Consider the following 25,946-nt stretch of genomic DNA (forward strand, 5'->3'; position numbering starts at 1 on the left):
AATGACAAGTGACTAGTTTTAAGTTTTTTTCTTTAAATAGGCTGTATATGAATTTTTGTATAATATTTCACATAAAATGAGTTTTTAAATACTACCTAAATTACCGAGAAGATTGTAATTTGGCTTTTAGAAAAAAAAAATAAAAATAAAAATAAAAATCCCTAAGGACCACATCCGAAGTAAGTATTCGTAATCCACTAGCTCTGCTGTTTCTCTGCCACTAATACCCTTCTTCTTCTTCTTCGTAGCTAAAGTCCTAGCAGGGTTTATGCTTATCATCCGTCACTCACTGGAATTGTCGACCTCAAAAGAGTTTCTATCAAAACGATGATTCTCCAAACGACCTTCCCTGGCCACTCTCTCTGGTCGTCGTGCTCCGCTCACAGGCTCCATCCTTTTCTCTTCTCCAAAGGACGTCGTCGCAGTAGTCTCTCCTACTGGCATTTCAATCGTCTAAGGCCTAGGCTCTTCGCAGGTGATTATTCTCTTCTTCTTCCAAGTCTTTGTTTGGTTGCTGAGAAAACTCAGAAATAACTTCGCTTTCATGTATCAATTGGAAAGTATTGAGAATTGAACTTAATAATCAAATAAGTGAACGTTAACATATTTGAATTAATTAAAGTTTATTCATTCTAGTCGGGTTTATAAAATTTTCTGTTTTATTTCACTTCCAATTTTTCAAAACCATTCTAGTCGCAGTTAGGTCACATTGTGATGAGGGTGCTGCATGCATTTATCATTTCTTGTTATGTTTCAGTTGCCGCCTCCGAGAATGGCGTGTTCACTTCTCCAGAGATTGCAAAGACCTTTGATTTTACTTCAGAAGAAGGGATATACAATTGGTACATTATTCTGGACAAAGCCCTTAACCATTATTATGTTGTCTGATACAATGCTATCGTTCTACTGTAAATGTTTGATGGACTGCTGCTTCTCTGCTGTTGTATTGCTTCTTTGTTCGTAGTAATAAACTTATTTTGTTTCTTATCCTAAAACCAAAAAATTTATCAGCCCCCCTGAGAATTTAGATAATATTTCAAAATATCTTTTGGTTTTTGACTTTCTCTAATCCAATAAAATTATTCTGGAAGAATACTATGGTAATGTACTCCTTATTTCGTAAATTCCATTCACGTGAAAAATGATCTAAAAATTTGAAACTGAAGTTTTTTGTTGGTGGGATCAGAGATGACTTTTCTCATCTGTTGAACTGGAGTGTTTTTGAGGAAAACTTTTACTTCTATTCAGTCATTATCAAAATTTTTTTCCGGGATAATATTTGGGTTGGAGTCCACATTTGTCATCTTTCTTGAAGTGATCACATTACCAATCTTTCTTGAGGTGATACTAGTGCAGTACACCAGACATCTTTTTCCAACTCTTTCCATATTGAAGCTTTCCTAAACCAAGGCTTAAAGAAAAAGAAGTATCCCCTAAAAACAAGGTCTCTTGTCTGCACTTTCAGTGGTTAGTTTTCAAGTTTTCTAGTGATGCTTTGAAGTGCATTATGCAGGGCTGGTCCTGAGACTTACGAAGGTTCAAAGTTTATGTCAATTATTTTGATTGTTTTTTCTTTTGTGTACTTCTGTGTATAAAACAAATGGCTAGTTTTCCAATCTACACTTTTTAACTCCACATGCCCCTTATTGATGCCGTATCAGTGTGTACAAATCTCTCTGGCAGTGTAATCATGATTAGAGCTTATTATTGAATGTTTGATTCCTGTGAAAATCCACAAACCATGTGTCCAGAGTATATGGGTCTCTTGTGGCTCAATTAAGAGAGAATCACCTTTTTCTTGGTAATTACCTTTTAGTATGTTCCTAGTTATAATTTGTTTAGATTATTGTTCCACACTAGAACTAAAGATTAAGTCCCTTGGTGATAAAAATTTCACTTTCATGCTTGGCCTATACAAAATGGTATTTGCATCTGCACGTATTAAATTTAGTGTTTGTGGTTCTTTTTAATAATTCCTGACAAAATACACATTCTAATCTCAACCAAAAAGAAAAAAAAAATTGTATTGCTTCATGCACGTGTTCTTAATTCTTATTTTTCCTGCATTTTCACATGTCAGTTTGCAGATATGATCAAGTAGTGCTTACTATCTATTTGTTATGTAAAAATCATTGCATATTATTTATGAACTCATGTGATTGTTAGGTGGGAGTCTCAAGGGTATTTTAGGCCAAACCTTGACCGAGGAAGTGATCCTTTTGTGATTTCAATGCCGCCTCCAAATGTTACTGGTTCCCTGCACATGGGACATGCGATGTTTGTGACTCTTGAGGTTGTGAAAGGTGTTCTTATGCATTGGCATTTTATCATACTTAATTTTTTTTTTTGTTGATGAACCCGGACCTAAACTGTAACTCAACTGCTGCTTATTTCTTCTATTCATTTTTCATTAATTATTACTGCTGTAGGACATTATGGTTAGATACCATCGTATGAAGGGAAGACCCACGCTTTGGCTTCCTGGGACTGATCATGCTGGTATAGCAACTCAGGTTTGTCTCTGTACCATAAGCCTATGTTTCCAGACAAGTGTTTCCACTGATTCACATTTTTATTGCTATGCCTCGCACCATCTTCATCTCCAATTTTCGGTGTTCTACAACTGCTTTCATTATTACAACTTCCTTTATAATTCTTGAAGAGTTGAAACGGCTTTGATCTGATTCCTTTTTTTTTTTTTTTTTTGAGTTTATGATTGGGATTTGATTTTCTTAATGATAACTTTCTATGTCAATTTCTGATTCAATATTTGTTCATTGGCTTCGATTTTGTCTTACTTTGTACTTTTGGTATGACTTAGTACTAAAATTGTAACTTGCATATCTTAGTTTGATTTTTTGTTGTTGCTCATACTACCATTACTCTTTTCCTACCAGCTGGTTGTAGAAAAAATGCTTGCATCTGAAGGAATTAAAAGGGTTGAATTGGGTCGAGATGAGTTTGTGAATCGAGTTTGGGAGTGGAAAGAGAAGTATATATGCTTATCTATCTTACATTGTTTATCCTTTCTACCTTCTTTGATTATGAGTTGTATTGTCATTAACTTGTGCATATTCATATTTTTTACATTATGAAAGAAAAATTGTTGTTTCCTTGTTGCAACACATTGAATTCTTTGCACCGGTTGTTATGCCCTTTATAAAGCAATTTTGGTTGACAACCATATTTTGACCTGGATGTTTTTGAGATGGCCCTAGTACACTGAGTCACTGATAAATAGATACTTTCGTCTATGGCACATCTCCTGAACTTATTAGTTTTCTCTTGCAGTTTTATGCATCATCTCTTCTAAATATCTAGTTATTTCTTTATTTTAAAGATGACTTTTTGGAGAGTGGGCACATCATGAAAAATGCTGAAAGCAAGCTAGGATCGTATGGAAGTCTCATTTCACAAGTTAACATTAGGTGGGACAAAAAATGGTCCTTTTAAGAAAATATAAAGATATTAAGACACTGAATTTACAGTGTTTAGCAGGCTGCTCTCATCACTTCCTTTATCATACCCTTTAGCCAAGTTCCCTAACATAGATTGTGTTTTCTTGAATGAAACGGAAATCTCTGTATGCTAATGTATACTTTCTTTTGAAAGATTAAAACACTTTGTTTCGACTCTAAATTGCTTATGACTTCATTGACTGGCAGACAATCAGAAATAAATAGAAACGCTTTCTAGTTGTTTACGACCCTGATTATATTGATAGATAAAAGGAAAAATCTCGAAGGACTGAATTCAGGTAGGGCTGAAAACTGATGAGAATTAAGGGTAAATTAACCTTGACTGGCAGAAGGACCCACTAGACGAGAAGAAGATACTGGAAAATGCATTTTCTTGATGTAATTCAGAAATCCTATGGTAAATGCACCCCATGCTAGCCAGTGCAAATACAAACTTTCATATTTGTTTGAGTGGTCTTTTATTGTATTTTCTCTTCTCTTCTCAAATTGTGGATTCCTCATCCACTCTTTGTGATTAGCTTTTATACATTAATAAATTGCTGTTTCTCTTCAAAATACCACCCTCACAACCGAGCAATGTAGAAAAAGAATGATCACCTTACTCTTACTATTTATACATGCAGCATGAATCAATGATCATGATCATGATATTCTGCTTCTGAAGATTATTTACAGTTAAAGATTTTACCGAAAAGTACCTTAAATCAGTCATTCATGCAAAAGGCATGTCTGTTTTTGAAGAATTACCTTGAATCAAAATCTTGTAGCAGTTATGATTCTGTTGTTCTGAATCCTCCCTTGTACATTCAAACATTTACAGAACTATATAGGCGTAGATTTGCAATTTACTAATCTACTATACTACATATAATTTCCAGAAAAAAGGTGAACTGCTTTTATTTATGTTTAACTGAAAATTGTTATTTCCAATTATACTTGTTATTTCTTAACAGATTATTTATTTTTTATATCAGGTATGGTGGAACCATTACAAATCAGATCAAAAGACTTGGCGCTTCTTGTGATTGGAATAGAGAGCATTTCACCCTTGATGAACAGCTAAGTCGTAAGGCATTTTTCTATCTGGTTGAACTCTAGTCAATCAAGAAAGAATGTATGAGATAGTTTACAACATTGTCATTGGGGTGGGATCTATGTCTTGCAGAACAAAAGATTTAATGATGCCTAGGGAAGTGTTTCAGAATTAGTCAATGAGTCGGAAAAGTCTAGTTCCTATGAGTAGTAACTACGGAATAGGGTAATCAATGAATTATCTAGGGAAGTATGCAAACGTATGTTTGTTCATAGGGACCAATGTTTTAAAAGGCGAGGCGTAAGCCTTTTAAACATGAATTATGTATACTTTTATTAAAATAATATGAAAATGATAAAATTGTATAAGAAGTATTAGAAGCTGAGTTATCGTGGAGCCAGCAATAAAAGAGATGGAAAGTGAGAAATAGAGGTCTTCATGAACTTAAACTACAGTGTTCTTTAAAATCTATGAGCCTTTAGTGAAATGGTGAGTTTTGTTTAAAGGGGAAAAAAGACAACTTGAACAGATGCCCTCGTTTGTCTTGAAAGCAAGAGTTAGGGCATGCAGGATTCATCTTTTTCGGGAGGTATTCTTCAGCTCCCATGGTGTCACTTCAGTTGCAAAGCTGTACACCTTGCACTGCCTCGTGCTGGACACATACACTAGTTAAACTTTAAAGGTTGCTAATGTTGTAATAAGCTAGTAAATATTTGTATTGTCTTTTTATTATTTTCTCCGAAAAGATTGAAACTTTATATGAAAAGAAAAGGCTTATTCGGTCAAGGCTCATATCCTTTTACTCCTTGCAGGAGCTGTCATTGAGGCCTTTGTCAGACTTCATGAGAAAGGCTTAATCTATCAAGGTATATCCCCGAGTTCCTCTTAAAGTTGCTCCATAATCCTAGCTCCTGAAGAGCTTTGTTGTGGCCTGGTCCTTTTTTAATGGAGTTTAGTAGGTGGGTTTGTTTTGCTACTGAATCCCTTAGTCTATAGTTTTTGTTATTATGCAGTTTAGTTTGTGACAACTATTGTTATTATTTGAAGGCCTTCACTTTAAGCTATCATAACGTGTGGGGGATGGCTGGTTGTCTACCATAAGTTGCTATATATTTAGTTGAGTTTTGCTGTTAAATGATCCTTTTTCTTTAATTCTATGTGGGGTGACCACTTTAGGAAATATATGGTGACATCTTTGTACTGCAAATATACTACTAGCATAGTGTTGGATAGGTTTTTGTGTTTACGAAAATTTGAGAGGATTGCATTAATTGAGGATTTACATATTAATCCGAGACGAAACTGGTAAGTCAGAATTTCTGTTCAAATATTGTGTATTGAAGTCTTCAGTTATGAACTTATGAACAACTTGACAGTTTTTTCTTCTGAACAATAGGATTTAGCAAAAGTAAAGATGTAAAGAACTAGCTTTCTTCTGTCTACAACAGTTATGTTGCTACGGTGACAGAATCAAGCATTTCTCTAGTAATAACAGTTATAGTGATGTTCAGCTTATTTTTATACTTTTTGTTTCTTTCCTGAAATTTTCCCTCCATGTTTTGAGTTGACTGTTGAGAGTCACCTGTAGCTTTATCATTGACAAGCAAGTGTGACTAGCAGCCAAGTAAAACTGTGTTTTTTTTTTCCCTCAAGGGTCTTACATGGTGAACTGGTCTCCTAGTCTACAGACTGCTGTTTCTGACTTGGTAAGTTACTTCTGGTTTCATGTAGACGTTACTCTTTAATCTTGATACAGCTTATGCTTTAAAATGCAATATTTGATGTGGTTCTTTGATATTTTGGATCAGGAAGTAGAATATCATGAAGAATCTGGTACTCTCTATTATATTAAGTATCGTGTAGCTGGAGGCTCAAAGTAATTCCCAGCTTACCATTTCTGATCCCCTTATGAAATGTGTTCTTAATCTTTCAGTCTACTAGAATTTAGAAGCACATGCTTTCCCTTGTACTATTACTGTATGCTGATTCAAAATATTATGTACATATATGGTTGCTAGTGTTATAACTTATAAGGTATTCAGATCTTATGTTAATCTTCTCAACAACTTTATCTCTGAACAGAAGAAAACCTATTGACACAATAACTGTGACTTCTCAGAGATCAAACCTTGCTAGTTTATTTTGTGATTTGACAACCAACTAATAAAAGAACAAAAAGATGATTGTGCTTTACAAGATTTTAGAAGATTTTTAGGAGCCCTTAATTCTTCTGATTTCTTTTATCAGTCCAATACTTATTTTGGTTTTGATAAACTCGGTTGACCACAATAACATGCTTGTTGTGTAAGTTCATTTATTCTGCTGCTGTGTGTTGTGTGTGTCTATGATGCACTCTGATTGGTACCTTCCTGTACTCAGGTCTGACTATCTGACAATAGCAACAACACGCCCGGAGACTTTATTTGGTGATGTAGCTATTGCTGTGCATCCTGAGGTAGGTTAAATTTCTTTTTCTGGTATCCTGTTGGAGTTTAGTTATGGATCGACCAGGTGATGACAATTTTTTATGGTAAGTAATGCTTAAGCAATTTAGACAGGTGATAGGTTTACAACTTCAGACATCACTTTTGATTTTTGGGATCAACATCTATTTACCTAATCTTTTATATAAATTCCAAACCTAGGCTTTATTGTGAAGAGCTACATTAATGAATAGTGCTTAGTATTTAAATTCCAAACCAGTTTCCTCCTTCAACATACCTTAAATCTAGTGAGTTATCCAATCCTAGGCACCAAATGAGCCCTCTATGTCGAAAGCAAGCGCAACCTACCCCAAATATGTGTCCCAAAAGGACAATGTTGGAACATATGTTTGGATGATTCACTCGCTGCTTTGTTCGACATACACCAGTTATGAAAAGAAGAATAGGGCCTCCTCTATGGATCATTTTGGCTGTTATTCCCTTGAACAATGTTGGTCTCTATAATATTTGGCTATGTTTTTTTTCCATGGTTTGAAATAATGGAGTTTTCCTTATCCCATTTCATAGTTTTTCTTTCTTTTCTTTTTAGTCGAAGGACAGTAACTTGCTTGTTTCTGAACTCCAATTGCTATCATAGCTGTTAGTCTGAATGAAATATTTTATTTTGATTTAGATTTATTCTTGGTAATATCCAATGTTTGACAATGTCATGCAGGATGATCGATATTCTAAATATATTAATAGAATGGCTATAGTTCCTTTGACATATGGCCGTCATGTCCCTATCATCTCTGACAAGGTAAAGTATCTCGGACTACTTTTCTATATCATCACTGTATTTGATGTTCTTATTTGATCGTTAGTATGATGCCAATTACTCTTGATGTGGGATCTCTGACTAGATATTGTGCTGTAATAGTATTGTCTAGGGACATTTAGAAGCAGAAAGTTAATAGAGTGAATTTATTAATGGAAGCCTCATTAAATGGGCCTGGATCTGTGTGCATTTCATTACATTAATTAATAAATATGATAGAAAACGAGTGCAAGGTTAGAACTCAGGAAAAGTAGTGATGAATTTAAAGTTAATTTCTGAATCATGTCGAAGGTTCTACCCAGGTCATTCACCTGGTCTATGGATTATTAGTTTTTTTTTTTCTTATTTGTGCCTGAATACTTCTTCACCTCCTCGTAGTTTCCCATATCAATTGCGTGCTCATTTTTTTTTCTTGATACTGAACATCTTCAGTACTTTCACTTGCTGTAAAGTTCAAGTTGCCAGAATAAGCTTTCAATATTCTCCCTGCTAAGGAAAAGAAACACTAGTAATTTTTGTGGTTATGTCCTTGCAGAACAATAAAGTGGTTGCAGTGAGTTTGTCTTTAATATATTGTTCTGCCCCATGTTATGTGCTTCAAATTAACATATCTCCCCTTAGGAAAATTATATCTGATCTGCTAACTGAATTAAGGATTTTATGCAAATTACGCCATATTAAATTATACTGCAGACGGTGGGCCAATGGCCTGGAGTCCTGGACTGTATTGCTTTACTTATTTTATAAGCCATCATCTGTAATCAGAAATTTTTTTAAAAAAACATCCATGGAAGATACATATTTGTTTTTGTTGATAATTGTACTTTGCTTTTTGTTGAATCATTACCCTTTAACTAACTGCCTGCTTCTCATACAAGTCCAGGTAAATAACTTGATATGTGGAACTTTAATTGTTTTTCATCTGGCAGCATGTTGATAAAGACTTTGGCACCGGTGTGTTGAAGATAAGCCCTGGACATGATCATAATGATTACAATCTTGCAAGAAAGCTTGGTCTTCCAATACTTAATGTCATGAACAAGGATGCAACTCTAAACAAGGTTGCTGGACTGTACTGGTAAATGCTGTTTCAGTTTTCTTAGATTGTTGAACTTGAATTCACTGGAGAATTTTTTTAATCTTATATCTTTTATTTGGTAATGAAACCTATGATTCTGTTAGTGGCCTTGATCGGTTTGAGGCCCGCAAGAAACTTTGGGCAGATCTGGAGGAGACTGGTTTGGCTGTAAAGAAAGAACCACACACTTTACGAGTTCCCAGATCTCAGCGTGGTGGAGAAGTGAGTTGATTGTTTTTCACATTTGGTATTTCATCTTCCAAATTCTGAAAAGATTAATATAAATTCTCTATGAAGATTTTGTTCTTAATTATATATAGTTTTCCTTCTTTTGGATATCAGGTTATAGAGCCACTAGTAAGCAAGCAGTGGTTTGTAACGATGGAGCCCTTAGCTGAGAAAGCCCTTCATGCTGTTGAAAAAGGAGATTTGAAAATCATACCCGAAAGATTTGAAAAGGTATGCAGTATGTGACCTCATTTGTTACTGTAGAAAGAGAAAAGTTAGTCTGTGGGAGAGAGAAGTATGAATAGTGAGTTATTTACTGAATTATCCTTAATTTTTAAATCTTATTATTAATCTTAAGGAACTTAAGGGCGACATAATTGACATTTTGTATTCTTCAGTGGAAAAATAGGGTTTTCTTAAATAACATATAGTTCAATTAAGCATGTGATGGAAGTCACTAGTACTATGCTCGATGGGTCTGATATTCAATTCCCAGCACGAGTACAGATATATGTGATGTGCCGTGTGCTGGTTTGTTTCACACCTCTAATTCTTTTTATTGCATCACGAATTGAGTACTTTATGGCATTGATGCAACGAGTGTTTAACCACATTAACTTGTAATTGGTAGTGGCTTAACCAGAAAGATTTGCTAGATTGTTTTACTCACACCTGTGCCTTTTTTAAAATAACAGATCTATAATCACTGGCTATCAAATATTAAGGATTGGTGCATAAGCAGACAACTGTGGTGGGGACATCGAATACCAGTTTGGTACATTGTGGGTAAAGACTGTGAAGAAGAATATATTGTTGCAAGGAGTGAGGATGAAGCTCTTCGGAAAGCTCAAAAGAAGTATGGAAGAGATACAAAAATATATCAGGATCCGGATGTTCTTGACACATGGTTTTCAAGGTCTGTTGTTCACAAGATTGCCACTTATTGAAATGTATTTTCTAGAAACTATGAAAGGTCCCACTTTATTCTTTTACAATTATGAAAACTGTCGAATTTTTCAGTAGGTCCTGAAAAAATTATCATGTTGTGTGCTATGTAGAATATAAAAAGATTTTAGGACTAGATTTTAGGGCTGGCCCAAGTGGTGAGTGGAGGTAGGAAAAAGTCAGGACTAATGGAGTTTTAAGTTCGACCTGATCTTATTAGCAAAGACAACAACTGAATATTTCAAATTTATCCATTAGAATGCATGTACTCCATCATGCTCAATGAAATTAAGAAGCTTCTCTGCAATAGAATTCAAGTGTTAAGTTCATGTATGTGTTGATGGCAGTGGCACACACTATTTTCATCCATTTTGTAATAGAATTTTACATGTTTAATCGATGCATTATTAATTGGTTTAGCATTTCCTAATGTTTCATACAAATTTTCTTGCTTTGAAATCAAATTCCATTTATTTCCATAAATCCGAATTGCCAATATTTTCATGGAGACTGACATTTTCATCCTTGGTAAGGACTTTACTATTTTCTGTTTATATCATATACCTTAAACTTTGAGGACTCCAGCCAACACTTCCAGGATTTGAGATTTAGCGTGCCCTATTTAGATGCTATGTAATTTGACTAAATAAATCTTTCCCTTTTCACAGTGCACTGTGGCCTTTCAGTACTCTTGGGTGGCCAGATGAGTCAATCGAGGATTTTAAGCGGTTTTATCCTACTACAATGCTTGAGACAGGGTATGTCCATCTTTTGTCGTTTTCTCATCTTTTGCTGCAACTTTATCATAATTTGGTCAAATAAGTAGTCCATTGTATCTCTCTCTCTCTCTCTCTCTCTCTCTCTCTCAACTGCAGTATATCAGGCCTTCTACAGAACCCCACTTTGCCTGCCTATCAGCCTTCAAATACCTCTCCTTCTGTACCTAGCTTCTAGATCACTACTTCCTCAGCTGGTCTAACACTAGCTTTCCCACAGCTCTCTCACCTGCCCTTCCTTTGCCTGCCAAGTCTGACCATCTTCTGCCCTCGATGATGTGGTGGCTGGATGATGAGGTCTCTCCCATTTGTACGCTGTTATGCTGTTAAATGAGAGAATTGAGGACTGATATGATGTTGTGGAGGTTGAACAAGATGGGAGTTTTTGCCGCAAAGTCTTTTTCTATGGCATTCTCAGGGTGTGAGCAATGGGTTTTTCCCTTGCATTGCAGTTTGGCGTGCTAATCCATCTCCTAGGAAAAAATTGACAAATATTCTCTCTGATTACCAATGAAATAATTTACACCGCCACGATTAGCCTTCTTAGGTGCAGAATAGGAGTTAAATCTGTTTTTGAGGAACCATTTGGTAATGGAACTGCTTTTGGGTTCTGCAAATTTGGTTGTCAGGGTCATGGTTTATATTTTTATTAGTAATAAGATAATGTCCATGTCACCTTTTATTTTATTTGTTTTTGGTGATATTATAATTAGTTTAATAACACCTTTTACTTTCAGTGGTAGATTTATTATGGTTAGGTTATTGCAAAAGTTTGGAAGGTTTGTTAACTTTATTATTACTATTAAACTTGCTTACTTGAAAAGTTGTTGAAGTTGATATTGTTGCTTGCATGTTTGAACAGGCATGACATACTGTTCTTTTGGGTTGCAAGGATGGTCATGATGGGAATTGAGTTTACAGGGACAGTTCCATTTAAATATGTTTATCTTCATGGTCTCATCCGGGATTCACAAGTGAGTAGAAATTGCATGATAAATACTACTACTTCAATGTTGATATTGTATTTAATTTCGTCCTTTTAACTACTAGTTGTTTCTTGAGTGTAGAATTATTTATTCCCATACTCCCTTGCGTCCCTACTGTGAGGATCCTCCAAATTCTTTATTGATGAAGTTCCTAATTATTTGAATGCTATTAATTTATTGGTTACATTATTTTCACGATATGTTGGGTTTTCCCCTTTGGATTGCGGATTTTTTTTTACTCTTCTATGTTCCAGATTGTCTCTGACCAAATTTCTGAGAAGACGCTAATTGGTTTTCACATTTCGTGCAAGATTGATTCTTAAATAATGAGTGTTTATGCAAAATGATGTTTTGCAAGTGGTGGACCAATCTATAAACCACTTTTTCTTGCATTCTTTAATGGAATAGGAGTTGTGGAATTTTTTTATTTATTATTGCAATGTCTTGGCATGTCTACATGAAGTTTGTTTAAAAGAGTAATCAATTAATTTGGAGTGCTGTTCTCCTTGTGTGATCCGGTGCTCATGTATGGAAAGACTTTATCAGACTGTTGCGTTACTTGTTTGATATTTAGGCTAATATGTGAAGATTACTTTCCATGTGGATGACTAGTTTTAGTGTCGTCTGAGCTTTATTTTTGTACTTTGTTTTACTTGTTACTTACATTTGTATACTATTCATGTAAATTGGTTACGCAAATAGTATACAACAAAAAAGAATGTGGATGGTCAAATGTTTCTTTGTTGCAACCTTGTTTGTTCCTTGTTGTTTACAGCATTAATTCTCTAATGCATTTGTAGTATACTCTTTATGTTAATTTTGATATTCTGATGTATTAAACAATTTGTGTAATTATTATTTCAGGGTCGAAAGATGTCTAAAACATTGGGGAATGTCATAGATCCTTTAGATACAATCAAGGAATATGGCACAGATGCTTTAAGATTTACAATTGCTCTAGGGACTGCTGGTCAGGTTTGTTTTGTTCTGACTTCACTTATGCGTCAATTCTGCATGTCACTTATACAGACATTGTTGTATTTTACTTCACTTGCTGACCAGAAATATACGTATGCAGTCTTCCACTTTTGCATGTTAATGGTTCTTAGCTTGTACCAATTGCCTTTCTGGCTGATTTGGTATTCTTTTCTTTCAGGACCTTAATTTATCCACTGAGAGGTTGACGTCAAATAAGGCCTTCACTAACAAACTATGGAATGCTGGAAAGTTTGTATTGCAGAATTTACCCAGTCAAAATGATGCATCAGCTTGGGAAAATATACTCTCTTATAAGGTTTGTTTTGTTCTCTCAATTTGTACTGTTATTGTGAAAATTATTCGCTAATGCTTTGCTTGTGGAAAATTGTACTTTTGGTTTTTGTGAATGATGGTATTGGTATGTCTGCATGTATCAGTCCTTCACTTGTGAATTACTTTTCAATTAACCACAGAGAATGATGGCATATGTCTTCATTTGTGAATGTCTGTGCCTGCTCGTGTTTTGCTGAACAAAAGTGAAAAAAGCAAATGATTGAAGTACTGCAGCCTTAATGAGCAATTCTTGTTAGTTTTCCTTTCCGTATTCTTGCATTAGCTAAAAGCTTTCCTTACACCCTAGTAGCTTAAAAACAATTTCCTTGAAACTGCTCCTGCTTAGAAAGAGATAAATTACAACTTCAGCCTTTGTGGGTATGCTCAATTCTTTGTTTTTCACGGTGAAACTTTTTTTTCCTTTCTTTTTATCATTTCCTACATGGATTAAGGAATGGATGGGAGAGGCTAAATGAAAACAGAACTCAATCTCAAGTCATACCAGAAAACTTAGATTGCATACTTTTTGCCTGCTTAGCAATGGATGTTTTCTCTCTTTTAAAGGATTCACCAGAAAATGCGCCACCTGTGATTAGTTTCTTGTTATGGTGAAAAGTTCCTGTATCACAAAATTAGCCCCAATCTCATATATGTATCGGTAAAGTTATAACTTCCTCTTTCCACAAGAACTTAACTTGACCTGATATCGCTAAAGTTAGCTCCAATCTCATTATGTATTACAAACTTGTCTGCAAATAATTTGAACAGTGGCACATCATGTCTGAATGTGTCTGAATGAATTTACTGAATTCTCAATTACCAAAGCAAATGGGTAGAAGCGTATTGTTGGTGTTTGATGCAACTATTTTATAATTGAAAATTCATGAAATGATTTCTGAACACTACTTATCTTCCAAGTTGTTTAGAAGTTACCTCACTTGCTGTCCCCATAATCTTTCTTTAAGTCATAATATCTTTTCACTTTTCTAACTCTCTGGATCTTTCTATAAAATGTGTTAAATACGCCTATAGCACACTGGCTGGTTGTCTCATGGAATGGAAACTAAATAGATTTTCCATACACGTCTTAATCACTCAATCTCTCCATGTTCCATGAGATGGGAAATTATTGCAATTACCTGGTGCTTTATCAGATCATGGCCCATCATTGTATCTTGTATTTCTCTATTAAGTATTGGAAATTTTGATCTTATTCTACTTTAGCTGTTATTACACTAATATTATAGAATGATAATCATTACTTGTATTGCTTCTTAAATCAAGACATGCTCTTTCAGTTTGACAAAGTGGAGCTCTTGGACAAGCTACCTTTACCAGAATGTTGGGTGGTAAGATAATTGTCATGTTAAGTTTTTGAATTGCCCGTTGATTTTACTTCTTTGTTTAATCACTCACTTTTCTTCCTTTTTCAGATCTCAAAACTTCATTTGCTTATTGACACAGTCACCGCAAGCTATGACAAATTTTTCTTTGGAGATGTAGGAAGAGAGACATATGAATTTTTTTGGGGTGATTTTGCTGATTGGTAAGTTTGCAATTTTTACTCAAATATTTTCCATCAGATAATAATCAAAAGCTTTGTATTATGTTCCTACATAGAAAATGAAAACTGTAGGAATACAACGCCAAAGGCATTTATTGAGAATATTGCACAATGTTTTGGGACTATCCGCTCAATTCCAATTGGTTTTAGGTTGGATACTTGGTTGGATACTCTTACTTTAACATGATATTCATGGAAAATCCATACGTCAGGTCCAATTCCTGCTTGTGCTTCACATCTCCCACCACATGTGGGGGGGTTCGTTGATAATATAGAATCCCATATCAGGAATTCTAAGCGGTGCATGACAATATACAATATTGATTGGATATGGTGAACTGGTTTTGTGTTGGATACTACTTTGACAACATTCATTGGATATGGTGAACGACTACCTTGTGTTTCTGCTTGTGGACCCCTTGTCCTGTTAGACAAAGATGTTGGGTTTCGCTTTATTCTAATAAAGTCTTGGTATCTTGTCCAAAAAAAAATTTGCCTGACTGGGCATGATCAGTTTTTATATATTCCTTTATGTAAGAGTAATCCAATCTCTTATATGTCTTAAAGGATTTTGAACCTCCCCAAAGAAAACTTTGAATCATAAAAGACCCAATTTATGTTTGTGGTCAGAGTCTTTTCTGAAAGTGTGCCCTTATTGGTTACTGTGGCTGACAACAATGCAGATTGGTTTTATGGTTAGGAATTTTTCTGGCATGTTGATTTTGTGCCAAGAAAATCTCTACTAGGTCAGCTAACCAGCCGGGCCTAACTTGTATGCCAACTTATAATGTTTCTATGTCTGGTATGATTTATGAGGATGATAATTACAGGATATTCTTACCAAAAGTTTATATTAAAAAATCCAAAAAAGGGCGAAATTATTTGCTGGGATTTGTTTGGATATTTATATTTGTTTCAAGAAGTTCGAACTCTTAATGTTTGTGGTAGCAAGGGATGTGGAGGTGGGTCTTTTGTGGGATGAGTTCATTTTTCGGGTTCCCTTTGGGCTTCAGTTCTTAAGAGTTTAACTATCAGTCTATTTTATGATTGGAGTAGTTGTCTGCTGTCATGTCATATTATGAGGTCTAGCTCTTTTTGGCGTAGCCTAGCTAGACTAGTGGACAACTTGTCCCCTGTAGTGTACTGTTCTATTTTGTCATTGGAAGTGTGATTCTTATTAAACATAGAAAGGAAAAAAGAATTTTAGCCCTTTTAAAAAAAAAAAAAAAATCTTTTTGTTAATACCTTCTGCTAACTCAAATGTACTGATGTTCCTGTTTGCCAACTGTTAATTTCTTTCACTTATGTAGGTATATTGAAGCCAGTAAAGCTTGTCTTTACCACTCCAGTGGTGATTCAGTTGCTTCTGTCACACAGGCAGTTCTGTTGTATGTTTTTGAAAACATACTTAAATTGCTACACCCCTTCATGCCATTTGTGACTGAGGAGCTCTGGCAGGTAAATTGATTTACGGTATTCAACACTTGTGTGGAACTCAACTTCTCTACCTAAAAGGTCCTTGTTGGTTTCTTCATGCTCATTTGTTAAATGGAAAAAAAAAATCGTGATTTTGTTTCTCCATGAACCATATAAAGATTTTTACCGGGAAGGAATGGAGATAATTGTCTTAGGTTATTCTTCTCCTTAAGATTACGTGCAAGAAAAATTGCCTAGGAAGAATTCATAATTACATGCAGAATAATATAGTATAGAGAATAATCATAGATGATATACCTAATATGTAGGATTCTTGGTGTCTCTGAAGTCCTCAGAAATTCATTTCACAGGATTCTTTTTCCTTTTCTCATTTATTAAAACTGGTTGTTGCGAATTGGAATAGATTTAGGTTTTCGGAAGATGTTTGGTTCGCAGAGTTGTCATTTCTATCTTATTTCTCGGCTTATATGTCATATCCTTGAACCACTATGATGTCATCTCTTCCATAATATCTCATTCTCCTTCTAAGATCTCTCTTGGGATTTTACAATTTAGAAGGAATTTGAATGACTTAGAGCTCAAAGATTTATCATATTTGCTGTCTCAAATAAATTATGGTTCTTTGGAATCAGAGCCAGTGCGGCAATATATCTTGGTCCAGACATTCTTTGGGTAATTTTTCGTGAAAATGATTGATACATAATCCATTGGACCTCACATTTAAGCCAATTAGGATGATCGGAAGGCTGGTGTTCCCACTAAGTTGCAAGTTTTCACTTGTTTAATATTTCATGGGAAGTTAAATAGCTGTTAATTGCTACGAAGAAAGTCCCTTGAATGCTTATCTCCACATTGGTGTGTTCTGTGCTAAATATAGGGGAAAGTGGATCACGTCTTTAACATTCCCTGTTCACAAGACAAATTTAGGCATGGTTATGTTTTTATTCATGTGGATAGATTCTCTTTTAGCTTCTTTTTGCGACGATAGTTAACTCTTAAGTGTAGGCTTTCAATTTAGATTTCTCTGTTTTCACCTCCATTGTACTGTTAACTATAATGTTTCTCTATTTTCCATTATAAAATGAATGGTTGATTTAATATAGGCACTCCCATATCGAAAAGAAGCTCTTATAATATCACCATGGCCACTGACTTCACTTCCAAGGAAGAGCAACTCGATTAAGAAGTTTGAAAATTTACAGGCTCTGGTGAGTAAATCTTTCTTCCTGGTTCTCCTTTATTGGCTCCACATCCAAGTCTAGCTGTCACTTTTAGATCTCTTGTATCTTTTCCATGTAGTCAGTCAACGTGGATAATTAAATCACTAAAGTTTGCTTCTTTGTGTTTCTTAGACTAGAGCCATCCGGAATGCTCGAGCAGAATATTCTGTTGAGCCTGTAAAGCGTATATCAGCCTCAATAGTTGCTAATGAAGAAGTCACTGAGTACATAGTGGTACGTATCCATTTTTCCAGCCATGATTTTGCATAAGATTAAAATGTAAGAGCTGATGAGGTGCTTTTCAACTTTGTTTCTGTATTATTTTGCACTTTTGTGAGAACGAAATGAATAAACTCAGGGTGTAACGAATTGGTGGATCATTATTCGAACCTTCAGTATGTATAGAGCCATAGACTGAATCATTCTTGAGATGTGTGTCCTGGGCCAGGTTAGTTTGAGTTCACTGATGCCAGCATCAGAAATCATATCATAAAGCTGTCCATGCCCCCACTAGACTATTATGGGCCAGGTCATGGTCCTGCTAGAGCAAAAAGAGTCGGGCTTGGGTTTAATTTGTTAAGCATTAAGTTTTGTATATAATCTTGGAGAGTCCGTGTGCCTGAAGTCTCATCAGCAACAAAAGGAAAGGCACGCGGATGAGCTTGGATTTCAATTTTTACAGGGAAACCCTTAGTTTAGAGAAAAAGAAATCGAGATGACTAGTTGTTCTGTCTTTTCTTTTGATAAGTTTATTATTTCAATTCATATATGTTTTTCTTGTATATTCCGTGCATACTTGCTGTCGCAGGGCCATTTCCAACAATTTTAACTTGGGTTGACCCAACTATATATCCAATTATTTGGTTTGGACATAATTATCATTAGCACTAGCTAACTTAAATATTCTATTTTGATGCAGAAAGAAAAGGAAGTTTTAGCACTTCTCTCCAGGCTAGATTTGCAAAACATCCATTTTACAGATTCTCCTCCAGGCACGTTTCTTTATGGATTATTTTCCATTTGGCCAAGGGACAGAAATATTCATGTTTACTTTCATTTATCAATGGCTTTTTCTATGATCTGATGTTGAGCCATATATTTTGGTGGATGCCATGTATTTTACTTCAGGGAATGCGGATCAATCAGTCCACCTTGTAGCTGGTGAAGGACTAGAGGCATATCTCCCTCTTGCTGATATGATTGACATTACTGCCGAAATCCAACGCCTATCTAAGAGACTTTCCAAGATGCAGACAGAATATGATGGACTTAAAGCTCGGCTCAGTTCTCCTAAGGTATGAATTCTGTTTACTAATGTTTAAGCACTTGGGTTTGGTTTGCAGGGGGGAGTACTTTACATTTCAATTTCTCTAAGTATCCATTCAGCTAAACGATTGGATTTAGATTTGATAATAGGGGTAATTTGTTAAAAATTAACAAAAATTAAATAAAACCTAAAGCATTAGGTAAGATGTATTTGGAATAATTAGATATGAAAAGCTACCTATACAATGGTTCTCTTAAGAGGATAACTGTAACTTATGGAAAAATGCAGACTTCAATTCTGGCTGTTCGATACATCCATCATCTGATAGTTTTGTTAGTTTTATAGTAAAAAAGTTAAAGTGGTTTGGAGTTGGCTTCTTAGTTAAATTCTTGTCACGATATCGTCTTTTGCTCATGCAGTTTGTAGAGAAAGCTCCTGAGGATATTGTCCGTGGAGTCCAAGAAAAGGCGGCAGAAACAGAAGAGAAGATTACTCTCACCAAAAACCGTTTAGCTTTACTCCAATCAACGGTTGTGGTTACATAATCAGACCATTTGTGATCCCATCCTCCATTTTGATTGGATATATCCCATGATCCATATGGGATTTGCATCTTCTGCACTGTGCAGTGTTGAGGTTGGCCAACATTATTTTGACAGCAATTTATTAGCATCTAAAGGATCAATGTGCAGTTGGCTTCGAATTAACTAGTCTGGAGATAGCTCTTTTTTTTCTTGTAGCACCGAAGCGTCCAATAGATGCTTTGCCATTAATTTTTTTCCCTTGTAAATTTTGTATGCTACTCAGGTTGTTTGTAATATGCCATTTTTCTTACAATGTAGGTTAATATAGTTGAGGCTCTAGCCATTTTTGTCCCCTTCACAACTTAAAGCAGAGATTGGAGGTGATCTTCCCAAATTTCAGTTGTTAGTTGTGAAAATAATCTAAAAACTTGAGCTGATAAATGTGCGCCTAGAGTTCAACGTTATTAAGGGATTTTCATAAAGCAAAACATTTAAAAAAAAACTCTGGCGATTAATGTTAGGCGCTTCAAATCTTATGCTCTTGTTGATCTTCCCCGTCGTTAGTGTTAAACACAGGAAAGCATAATCACTTGAACTATAAGTTCCTTGGCTTTTTACTTTATCTTTAAAAAGCATACAGAGAAACGAAAGTATCCGTGAATTTACTAACTAGGTTTTCAACAATGTTGATTTATGAATTGAAAATATCAATTTAATATACTAAAGACATGAAATCAATCTCTAATGAAAAAAAGAACAGTGAAATCAATTAATTGAATTTTGAGAGTAGAAGAACCTATCTTTTAGCCCAGTGAAAACGACTTCAATCTGATCTGAATGTTCGTGGCATGTGAAAAACTCTCATCCCTTAGTATATTCATGCGTGTGTGAAAAACTCTGTCTCCCCTTGCAGTAAAGACTACGTATTAAAAGGAAAGAAACCAACAAATCAGCCACTGCACACTGAGCACTGACCCATTCCACACCCAACCCAAACCCCAAATATTATTCCGTAGCCAACTCTACCCCAAAATCTAGCCATGGACTCAATTAAACCCTCCTCCGCTACCAAGCTCCCCATTAAACGCAAAAACCCAGACCACATCCCCAGCCCTAACCCAAATCTTCTCCCCCCAACCCTCGAATCCACCGCCATATACGACTACAACGCCGTCGTTTTTTCCGCAGAAGATGGGCAGAGAACCCCGCCGTTCAAGTACCACCGAATCTGGACCGAGCCCGACGAGGTTCTCTTCCTCCAAGGCCTCCTTGACTGCGCCTCAGATGGCTTCTCGTTCCCCAAAGACCTTCACCTCTTCTACGCACGATTCTCCACCACCGTGTCTCAGCAATACACCAAATCCCAGCTCTCTGAGAAGCTCCGCCGCTTCCGGAAAAAGTTCCGAGTCGTCTCGGCTCGGCTCGCTCGCGGCCTCCACGAGTCGCAGCTTTCGCCGCATGATCGCGCCTTGTACGACCTCTCGAGGAAGCTTTGGAGCTCCGAGTGCTGGTCCACTTCTCCGTTTGGTAACAAAGCCAAGAGCGACGAGGGTGATGATAATTTAATGGTGAATCAGAATCAGAGTGTTTTGGATAATCTTTTTGTGGAAAATGATTATGGCGATGAGGTGAAGATGATCAATTTGTCTAGGCCCATTGCTGGGCTGGCGGCGAAGGCTGTTTTGGACGTGTTCGATCAGTCTTTGAATGAAGTTCGGATGGTTCTTGTTCAACATTGTCTGCTCTGCCCCGACCATGTTGGTTCGGTCTCGGGCACGGGCTCAGGCTCAGGCTCAGGCTCTGGCTCTGGCTCTGGCTCATGTTCCTCCAATAAAGGCAAGACTGCACTGGACTTCGAGCGGCAATGGCAGCTCCAACGGCTTGCTGAGTTGGATGTATTGTCTCAGAGATTGAGGTTGGTTCTCGACAACACCATTCGGGGCCAATGAGTTTATGTAAGTAATTTGTATAGGAAATTGACATATGTAATGGAATTGCTCTTTCGAATTTTGTACATTTCCCTTCATAATATACAAGGATTAGGTTGACTTAATACATTTAATTTACATGCTTTACTGGATAAATTTTGTTAATTTCAGTTTATTGCTTTAATTATATCATTACTTCTCATATCTACAGTTGCTTCTTGATGCATATTGCTTCAATGAGTACATTTAGTAGTGAAGTTATTGTGCACCTTGGCCATACCATACGAGATTTAGGTATTTTTCAAGAGCATTCATTGATGGTATGGCATAAGCTGAGTGTTTTCCAGATAGATAGAATTCGATTTTGGCGTGGTGCCTTATACCTCAGTCAGGAATTATTAGTTGACATTCAATCTTTTTTAAGACAGTAGATTAATTGGTTCACTTCCATGATGTATCTTAAACATCCGCACACACCTGTATTCTAGGTAGTAGTTCAGATTTCTCAAGATCCTTCCTACATTTCATGAGTGATATGTTTTGAGTGTTCCTAACAGCCATTCAAAGCAGTTAGCTGTTTCACGAAGTCCACTTAAAAATCTAAATGGTCAGAGAGGTTGTGGTTCGATAATTGAACAAATAGTCAAACTATTTCTTTGTGGTTATTCAATAATCTCGCTGACCTGCCCTGGTCAATAAGAATGGTATGGTCCTTAGACTGCTGTTCACCGCAGTTCTTAATAAAGCCAGTGCGCTTTTTTAAAGCAGAGACTTTTCTCAACCTTGTGTCAAACATTAGTTTGTAGAAACTTTTCACACATAAAATGCTTAATTTGCTAATGCAAAGGTTGCACCTTTCCCCTTTGAATCTGAGGAATGCTCCAAGAAGGAGCATTTCGTTGATAGTTTGCTACAAGGTGGTAAATAATACAATGTCCTCGTTGCTCACTTCATTTTCCTATTGGGTATTAAAAAGTCTCTTTATGTTCTAGGTTAGAGGCTGTTTTTCGCTCGACAGAGGCATTCTTTGGATTCATAGGGTTGTGTTTAGTTCCTTTTGTGATGTTGTGCTTGACACAATGACATTTCGTTAGAGATATGGGTGACTTGGCATAGTGCAAAGTTGCAATCTTATAGTTTTCTTAGGAGAGTTAAATTTCAAAAAGATTCAATAGGTTAGCAACTATTATGGCTCAGGCACGGAGCGAGAAGGGAAAGTGTGTTTTCTGTAGCTGATGATAAGTCCTCACAGGCAGAAAGGTATCTTGCCAGGTGCTTTAAGACTTGTGACCTTACCCAAATAAGCGGATCCCCTGCTGATCCTTTGGTGCTGATATTGTCCGTTTGAATAAGAGGGCAACTATTTCCTTGGCTACAATGCAAGTTTTGTCTGAAGGAGGCTTTTCATCTAAAATGAACCTAGATCAGTTAATTTCCGTACACATGTTGTAGGGTTAAGGTTCTGGATGGTTCGTATTTGAATACAAGAAGAAAGTTTTTACCCTCCGACTCCATGGCTCATTGCCCCACTAAAGGCTTGCATACATTGCATTTGGTTTATTTGAGTTAGTCACATGATGGAAGATAGGTGCATTTTAATTTGTCAATGCCCCACTGCATGAAACAAGACGGGACAATATCATTGCCACAAAATCACTTACAGAACTCCATCAGAAAAATTAAAGTTCGAAGCTTACGAAACCAAATTAGTTTCTATTCATGCCATACCTTTTTCTTCTTTACATGCGACATTTCTGCACATAATTTTAAGCCCAAATTGGTGTCAATTGCCATTGTAACATAACATGCTCCTACAAGCAACCATAGACACCAATAAGTAGATGGGCGTAATTCACATCCAACAAACGGTCTACAAACAGATTGGTTCAAAGAAAACAAAATTGTATATCATAATCACACAGCAAAATTAATCCGAGTCCGGCTAGTGGAAGAATTCATTTGGTAAATTTAACGATCAATATATAGATAAGTAGGTTACATTTACACAGAGAGAGAGAGAGAGAGAGAGGGGAAAATATGTCACAGCTTTTGGGACAAGAAAGAGCATCTCGGACCTCGTTGGTGGTGCATATGTGGAGAGAGAAGCTAGTTGGCGGATGGCGACCAAGCTTGGCCAGTTAAAAAAATACTATAATATAGCAGTAGCTAAATGTCTGAGCCCGGGTTCGAACCGGGGACCTCTAGTGTGTGAGACTAGCGTGATAACCGACTACACCACCCAGACGTTCTTGTTAGAAATTACTCATTAATTTTATTTATACGTGACTTCATCTTCTACTAACATAACCTAAAAGACACTTTTGGTCCCTATAGTTTGCCACTTTTACCATTTTGGTCTCTGTCTTTTCAATTTTGTCAATCTTGACCTGTGGTTTCAATTTGAAGCAATTCAAGAACAATCATCAATTTCCATCAAATTTTTTTAACATATGTTAGTTTTGGAGGGACAACTCGGTCCACAAATTATTAAAAAATTCATTCATTATAAAAATAAATATTAAAGACAAATAAAAAAATATTAAATTTGAGAAGAAAAAAAAACAATATCCCCCGCGCATCACCCATCCTACTCCCCACCGCCTTGTGAATCATATCTAGAGCACTGTCACCAGCCAATATATCATCATGGTCCGGCTGCTTAAACAATGAGAAATTGGGATTTGAGGGTTTTGGTTGGTGAATTGATTTAAGTTTTGGGAGATTGATGAAATGAGAAATTAGGATAAACCCCAATCTGCTAGGCACGGAGCTTCCATGTCCCTTAGTCCGCCAGGTATGGGTTATGGACTCCCTCCAAAACCCTAACCTAGAGCGCCATCGAAGAAGCCATGCTGCCGACATTTGACCCAAGATCGGTCCTTTGGGTCTCTCCCCGAAGAAGATAGGAGAAGACATTGTTGCGGTTCTAATTTGTACCCAACCCCTACCCACCCTCCAGAACCTTCTCTCTCTCTCTCTCTCTCTCTCTCTCTCTCTCTCTCTCTCTCTCTCTCTCTCTCTCTCTCCCTTCTTTCTTTCTTTATGGAACCAAAACCAGAACAAGAAGAAAACGAATAAAAAAAACCCAAAAAGAAAGAAAGAAAGAAGATGCATTCCTAGGATTGAAAAAGTTTGAATTTTGGTTGAATTAAAATACCCAGATCGATTTTTTTAATTTATTATGATTTTGCTTGTTGGGTTTGTTTAGGTGCTAAACATCATGGTGTGGGTTGGGTCTGTTTATGATTTTGCTTGTTCGATCTGTTTAGGTGAGGACAAGGGACTGCGCCACTACTGGTGAGGATGAGGGTGGGGAGGTTGGGATAGGGACGCAGCTGCTGAGTTTGGGGGTAGAGTTAGTGATGGCTGCGGGGTTTAGTCGGGATTCATATTGTGAGTTGGGTTGGGTTGGGTTGGGTTGTATGGAGAAGAGGAGAGAGGATTTATTTTTATTTTAAAATTTATATTTATATTATTTATATTTTAAAATATTTATTTTTAGAAGGAATGTATTTTTAAATAATTTGGGGATTGAATTGCCTCTCCACAACTAACATAAGTTAAAAAAATTGACTAAAATTGAGGATTGTCCTTGAATTGCTTCAAATTGAAACTATAAAGACAAAATTGACAAAATTGAAATAACATGGACTAAAGTGGTAAAAGTGACAAAATACATGAATCAAAAGTGACTTTTTGCTTAATTTATTTTTAAATACAAGCTATAGTCTAAATTACAAGATTATAGAGTTTCTCACACACCCTACCAATTACTTCCATGAGGGTTTAACCTGAGACCACTGGTCTGCAATCAAAGTCCTTTGTTACTGGACTAGCTCCCTTTTACATAAGGTAACTTATTCCATCATAACATATATAGATACGTTCAAATTCCAAACACAAAACACAACTCATTATGAAACCCTAGTCGCTATCTCCCTCTGTGAGTTCTAAAAGAAAATTTCATCGAGGGGGCAGGAGGAAGAAGAGTCATTGCCCCTACTCTCCTTCCTCTCTTCTCGTCTTTTCCTTTTAGGTTAGTGAATAAGTCCACTGGGGCGTTTTGAATAAAAAGCCCCTTATAGTGGTTTCTTTTAACCTATGGTTAGATTGAAGTTCGCTATCACCCATTTTAGTCTATGTTCTCAATCAAATCCTACTCTCAAAGCCCGCTCCTTAACACCGCTCATGTTTTCAAATTTGATTATGCATTGTCTTTGACGGAGATTCTTGCAAATCACCCAATTGTTCTTTGGCGAAGTTGTTGTTTTCGTTTATTTGTTTGCTCTTATATGTAGGTAGATCGCTGAAAATCATATTTTACCCAGATTTGTTATGGATGCGGTAGTAGGTGTGGTTGCGACGACTCTTCTTTAGGTGATAATGGTAGGGATCGTTTAGGTTCATGGGTTCTTTTATGGTTCGGTTATGTTGAGTTTGTGGGCTATGTTTGGGCTTATGACTAATTATGGTGATATGGGCTAATAGTTTTAGTGTGACTTTTATCCGCGTTAGTTTTGCTCTTAGCATGTTAGTTTGTTTCTCTCTTGGAATTGATATTTTAGATGTCTTGATTGTTAAAGTTTATCTAATGAAGTTCTATTTGATCCAAAAAAAAAAATTCCAAACACAAAACGAGAGTATCAGTAAGCTGCAAATTGTGAAAACGAAATAGGTAGAAATGACACACAGAACGCATTTGATTCTCACTTGGCCAAGCATGGTCCCTTCCTTCTCCAGTGCTTCAACCTTCCCTACTTTTCTTTTCTTTTCTTTTCTTTTTTCTTCTTTTTGCGACTTGTCTGACATGCACTAAGCTTGAAACTGCACATTTAACAAGTGTCCCCAAAATAGCTTATGCTTCTGCTTCAAGCAGACACCACAAGCAGAAGACAAGATAACATCCAAA

The 25,946-nt window shown here is 36.3% G+C and overlaps 2 protein-coding genes and 1 non-coding gene across 4 annotated transcripts; 2 read left to right on the plus strand and 1 right to left on the minus strand.

Annotated features, from left to right (window-relative positions):
- The first annotated feature begins 210 nt into the window (after window positions 1-210).
- On the plus strand, window positions 211-19,461 carry EMB2247 (protein EMBRYO DEFECTIVE 2247). Of its 2 annotated transcripts, XM_008230976.3 has the most exons (27): window positions 211-475; window positions 758-842; window positions 2,167-2,293; window positions 2,430-2,513; window positions 2,898-2,992; window positions 4,454-4,545; window positions 5,325-5,378; window positions 6,166-6,218; window positions 6,321-6,388; window positions 6,892-6,967; window positions 7,672-7,755; window positions 8,703-8,851; window positions 8,956-9,073; window positions 9,194-9,310; window positions 9,775-9,995; window positions 10,693-10,782; window positions 11,663-11,774; window positions 12,651-12,761; window positions 12,943-13,080; window positions 14,396-14,446; window positions 14,531-14,643; window positions 15,972-16,119; window positions 17,202-17,306; window positions 17,451-17,552; window positions 18,238-18,310; window positions 18,447-18,613; window positions 19,005-19,461. In XM_008230976.3, the coding sequence occupies exons 1-27, from the start codon at window positions 328-330 to the stop codon at window positions 19,128-19,130; spliced, it is 2,907 nt and encodes a 968-aa protein (XP_008229198.2). In that variant the 5' UTR covers window positions 211-327; the 3' UTR covers window positions 19,131-19,461. The 2 variants fall into 2 exon arrangements, with proteins under 2 accessions (XP_008229198.2, XP_016649505.2); XM_016794019.2 differs by lacking the exons at window positions 211-475; window positions 758-842 and having other exon boundaries at window positions 2,167-2,303.
- A 558-nt stretch (window positions 19,462-20,019) lies between these two features.
- LOC103328580 (uncharacterized) lies at window positions 20,020-21,171 on the plus strand. The gene has a single exon (XM_008230978.3). It carries the CDS (start codon window positions 20,150-20,152, stop codon window positions 21,056-21,058), a length of 909 nt encoding a protein of 302 aa, XP_008229200.2. The 5' UTR covers window positions 20,020-20,149; the 3' UTR covers window positions 21,059-21,171.
- Window positions 21,172-23,208: 2,037 nt separating this feature from the next.
- Window positions 23,209-23,282, minus strand: TRNAV-CAC (transfer RNA valine (anticodon CAC)). The gene has a single exon. It is a non-coding gene; the product is annotated as a tRNA-Val (tRNA).
- Between the last annotated feature and the right edge of the window lie 2,664 nt (window positions 23,283-25,946).

The sequence above is a fragment of the Prunus mume genome, linkage group LG4, assembly GCF_029339155.1.
Source record: "Prunus mume cultivar Tortuosa linkage group LG4, ASM2933915v1, whole genome shotgun sequence".
Taxonomy (NCBI): Eukaryota; Viridiplantae; Streptophyta; class Magnoliopsida; order Rosales; family Rosaceae; genus Prunus; species Prunus mume.